At 37.4% G+C, this 4,933-nt stretch overlaps 1 protein-coding gene across 1 annotated transcript; it reads left to right on the top strand.

Moving 5' to 3' along the window:
- The first annotated feature begins 2,229 nt into the window (after positions 1-2,229).
- On the top strand, positions 2,230-3,159 carry Tas2r113 (taste receptor, type 2, member 113). Its single transcript, NM_001166689.1, has one exon. The coding sequence runs from the start codon at positions 2,230-2,232 to the stop codon at positions 3,157-3,159; it is 930 nt and encodes a 309-aa protein (NP_001160161.1).
- The last annotated feature ends 1,774 nt before the right edge of the window (positions 3,160-4,933 follow it).

Genomic DNA, 4,933 nt, shown 5'->3' with positions numbered 1-4,933 from the left:
ATTTGGTGCCTCCCATCCCCTAATGAGATGGATTCCAATTTGGGCTGGTCATTGGACCTCCTTTCCTTCAGGCTCTTCTCTATTTTTTGTCCCTGAAGTTTTTCTAAACAGGAACAATTCTGGGTCAGGAAATTTGACTATGGATTAATGGATTAATGACCACATTCCTCCACTTGAAGCCCTGTCTATCTATTAGAAAGTGGAGTCTTCGACTTCCCTTTCTCCAATGTTAGACACTTTTGCTAGGGTCACCCCCAGTGAGTCCTGAGAATGTCCAATTCCTGGGTCTCTGGTATTTTCTAGAGTGTCCCCCACCTCCCACTCCCCGAGGCTTCTTATTTCCATTCATTCGCTTGGCCTTCTGGTCTTCTCTCCAGTCCCCACCTCTCTCATATTTGATCCTGTTCTTTTTGTCTCAGCCTGCCCTCTCCCACCCAGTTCACTCCTTTGCTCTGCCTCCTGTGATTATTTCCTTCCCCCTTCAAAGTGAGGTTGAAACCTTATCACTTGGGCATTTCTGCTTGTTATACATCTTACAGTCTCTAGGTTTATCCTAGGTTTTCTGTACTTTGGGGCTAATATCTACTTTTCAGTGAGTACATACCATGCATGTTCTTTTGGTTCTCAGTTACCGTATTCAGGATCTTTTCTAGTTCCATCTCTTTGTCTGCCAAATTCATGATGTCCTCATTTTTATAGCTGTATATTATTCCATTTTAGAAATGAACCACATTTTCTGTATCATTTTTTTTTTTTTGTTGAGGAACATCTGGGTTGTTTCTAGCTTCTGGCCATTACAAAAAAGACTGGTATGAACATGGTGGAGCATTTGTCCTTGTGGTGTGGTGGGCTGTCTATTGATGAGGACACAGTACTGAATCTTCCCAAGAATCTGTGAAGCTGCCTATACTTGATCTTTCCACACAGTCCCACCCCAGTTTAGTTTGCATAGCTCTGGCTGTTCTGAGATCATCGTTGTTAGCTGACAGCAACTACATCCTACAGAACTCACCACCTCTTGGTAAGTTTGCAATTTTGTTTTGTTTTCTAGTTTCCTATGTTTTTCTTGAACCTAGGAGGATTTCCAATGTTCTTCTATTAAACCTAAAGTATTTGTGGGAATTTAAAAATGTATTTGATTCATTCATTTCGCTCAGTATTATTGAAGGAGACTTGTGATATAGACAGCCCCCCACTCCATACCACTAGTGATACCCTATGTCTTTTTCAGCTAACTTTAATATTCACATTTTTTCCTCCTGCATCCTGCTGAGTTTATTTCTTTTCTCTTTGTTCACTTTTTCCCTATTGAAAAGGAAAAATCCTGTGATCCTGCTTATTACCCATGTTGCCTGGTTAGCAAACTATATTGCCTAGCTTGGATCTTATAGTGATAACTGCAAAATATGTGTTAGGGGTAAGAGGTGATAGATAAAATATGCAGGTCTTTCATGCTAATACTTGTATTTGTCTTACTAGGAAAGATGCATAAGCTGAAACAGATTTTTTTATAGATGTACTGATTTACCTCATTGGCTACTTTAAAAGAGGACAAAGAAACTTCTACCCATTCTTACATGTATAGAGCATGCAGTTCAATGTCACTGAGTATTTACATTTAATACTTTAATGTGTATCTGAGGGTATTATTTAAACAATATTTAGTATCAAAACAGTAAATGTGAGTGAGATGTATAGTGCTGAGTAAAATAGCAAGCTGACTATTTTTTACTAGAGAAAGGACAATTTGGCACTAATTAATATGTATTTATGTGTTTGAATGGATATACATCCCTTTATATAAAGTACAGTGATCAATATGTAATAGTCTCAGTATTACCATCTTTAGTATTCTTGGTTTCAGTCAGCATATTACATATAATTTATATGTTTATATTTGAATAACATATAACCTACACCTTTGTGCAGCACCATTTTGAAGAGTCTAGTGAGCCCTTATATCTAAGAATTTCTATACATTAGTACAGATTTTTTTTGCTATTTATACATTTATAAAGCAGGTAAGTATTTAATTTTTGTATGTTGGTCTATCAGTTTAAAATTTTTATATGAGTCATTAAGAAATCTTGATGGTTGTTTGTGAGATATCACTTCTACAAGTTTTTAGTGAAAGCACATTACGTATTTTGAAGAAGCATTGTATTTAAAGGAATATGTTAACAAATCTTCAGCAGTAACCTCAGAAACTTGGGTATTGTTTTACAGACAATGGTGGCCGTTCTACAGAGCACATTTGCAATAATTTTCAGTATGGAGTTCATAGTGGGAACCTTAGGAAATGGATTCATTATTCTGATGACATGCATAGACTGGGTCCGAAGAAGAAAAATCTCTTTAGTGGATCAAATCCTCACTGCTCTGGCAATTACCAGAATCACTCTAATTTTGTTGGTATTCATAGATTGGTGGGTATCTGTTCTTTTCCCAGCATTACATGAAACTGGTAAGATATTAAGAATGTATTTTATCTCCTGGACTGTGATCAATCATTGTAATCTTTGGTTGACAGCAAGCCTGAGCATCATTTATTTTCTCAAGATAGCCAGCTTTTCTAGCATTATTTTTCTTTATCTAAAGTTTAGAGTTAAAAATGTGGTTTTTGTGACCTTGTTAGTGTCTCTATTTTTCTTGTTCATAAATACTGCTATTGTAAATGTATATTTTGATGTTTGTTTTGATGGTGTTCAAAGAAATGTGTCTCAAGTTTCCAGATTGTATAACCACGAACAAATTTGCAAATTTCTTTCTTTTACTAACCCTATGTTTGCATTCATACCCTTTGTTACGTCCATGGCAACGTTCTTTCTGCTCATCTTCTCCCTGTGGAGACATCTGAAAAACATGAAGCACAACGCAGAAGGATGCAGAGACGTCAGCACCATAGTACACATCAGAGCCTTGCAAACCATCATTGTGTCTGTAGTGTTATACAGTACTTTTTTCCTGTCATTTTTTGTAAAAGTTTGGAGTTCTGGGTCACCAGAGAGATACCTGATCTTTCTGTTTGTCTGGGCTCTGGGAAATGCTGTTCTTCCTGCTCACACGTTTGTCCTGATTTGGGGAAACTGTAGATTGAGGTGGGCCTCTCTCTCCCTGATGTTGTGGCTCAGGTACAGGTTCAAAAATATAGACGTATAGGGTCCCCAGTCCACCCAAGGAACCTTTTTGTTTATCCTAAAGGAAAATCAGGAGGAAAGAAATTCTCATATATAATAAGTCATATATTATAAATATTTTGCCATGAATAGTTGTGAATTAAACAGTCAATAACAGTCTGGAAAGAGCACTGTGTAACTTTTGTTACATTCCTAGATAGAGAAGGATATCAGTATACCATGTAAATGTAGATTTCTATGGTCAGGTTATATGTTCTAAAGTTTCAGAGCTAAGATTTACAAATAAAAGAAAACATGAGGCATTTGTCTCTCTGGGTCTACTTTACCATACTCAGTATAACATTTCCAATCCCATCCATTTACTTGCAAGTTTCATGACATAATGTGAAATAATCACAGAGCCAGGACAATTGAAAGGGAACATTGGATAGGGGCCGAGAAAGAGTTCAAGAGTAGAATAGATATGAGACATAGGTTTTGTGGAATGAAAATAAAAGAAAAAGAAAAAATAGAGGGCCTTTTATTGGTGGGGGAAGGAAAGCAGAATGAAAGATTAAAAAAAATTAAAAGATTTTTGAAAAACCCATAGAGAAACATTATTTTCTAAGTCTACATACATAAAACCCAAGGAACATAGTCTGACAAAAGTCTAATACCAAGCAAATGAAACCTCTCTTCAAGTTGTTGGCCAGGGCATTCTAAGAGACTGAAAAAAGTAAAGGGGACTCTCATTACCTTTGCTTACCCTCCCAGAACTTAAGTGAGATTCTATTGTTGAAGATACTATACATTCTAGGTACAGAACTCGTAGTAATCAAGTTGTAATTGTGTATAACACTCACTCAAGAGAAGGGAACTAAATGCCTAGGTCATGAAGTCAGTCAATTACCTGCAGCTGGAGAAGGGTTAGCTCTGAGAGGAGAGCCTACTACCGCCACTCTTTTAAACCACCCCAGTTTCTACCTGTATTCTAAACATTTAGATCTGTGGATATGTGTAGTTGTTTTCACCCTTCATCAGAGAAACTTCTTTTCTGAGGCAGTTGGAGATTACTTACGAAGATTCGCAGCGGATCAGAAAAAATATGTGATCTTGAGTTATCCATCCCAATTGTGTCTATGATACAACTCCTATAGCTAAGGCTCAGGGAGCATCACAGAAGAATTAGAAAGATGACAGGAGCCAAATGGCCAGGATGCTTTCTCTAGATAGCGTCTTCTGGGTGTGATTGGGAAGCTGCACACATGAAAGCTCAGCAACATGAATGTGTGAAAAAGACCTGAATAAATGACAGCAGCAGTTAATATCCATGCAGATGACGAAAACCACATCACCCCACCCTAAATGAAAAGGTACAGGCAATGGGTGGTGAGATAGGGGGAATCACGTTCTCCAGCGATGAATCTCCCAATTGGCTATCTAGTCCTAAGTGTTCTCTCTCTCTCTCTCTCTCTCTCTCTCTCTCTCTCTCTCTCTCTCTCTCTCTCTCTCTCTCTCTCTCTCTCTCTGTGTTTTTGTATGGAAGTCATTCATTTGAGAGTGGTAGGGAGGGGTTGGGGATTTAGCTCAGTGGTAGAGCGCTTGCCTAGTAAGCACAAGGCCCTGGGTTCGGTCCCCAGCTCCGAAAAAAAAAAAAAGAAGAAGAAAAAAGTCAAAAAATAAAAAAGAGAGAGTGGTAGGGGATATTGGAGGAGTTTTGATTGGCAGAGAAAGAAATGGAAATAATATTGAGTACTTTTATATGAAATTATCCAAAAAGTTAAAAAAATATAAAAAATAATTGTTTATAGTCATAA

This window comes from Rattus norvegicus, chromosome 4 (assembly GCF_021556685.1).
Source record: "Rattus norvegicus strain SHRSP/BbbUtx chromosome 4, alternate assembly SHRSP_T2T, whole genome shotgun sequence".
Classification (NCBI taxonomy): Eukaryota; Metazoa; Chordata; class Mammalia; order Rodentia; family Muridae; genus Rattus; species Rattus norvegicus.
Note: the sequence above shows the minus strand (reverse complement) of the source record. Positions and strands in the feature narration are given on the sequence as shown.

Coding starts and splice junctions, on each gene's coding strand:
- Tas2r113 (NM_001166689.1), top strand. CDS start 2,230: ATGGTGGCCGTTCTACAGAGCACATTTGCAATAATTTTCAGTATGGAG.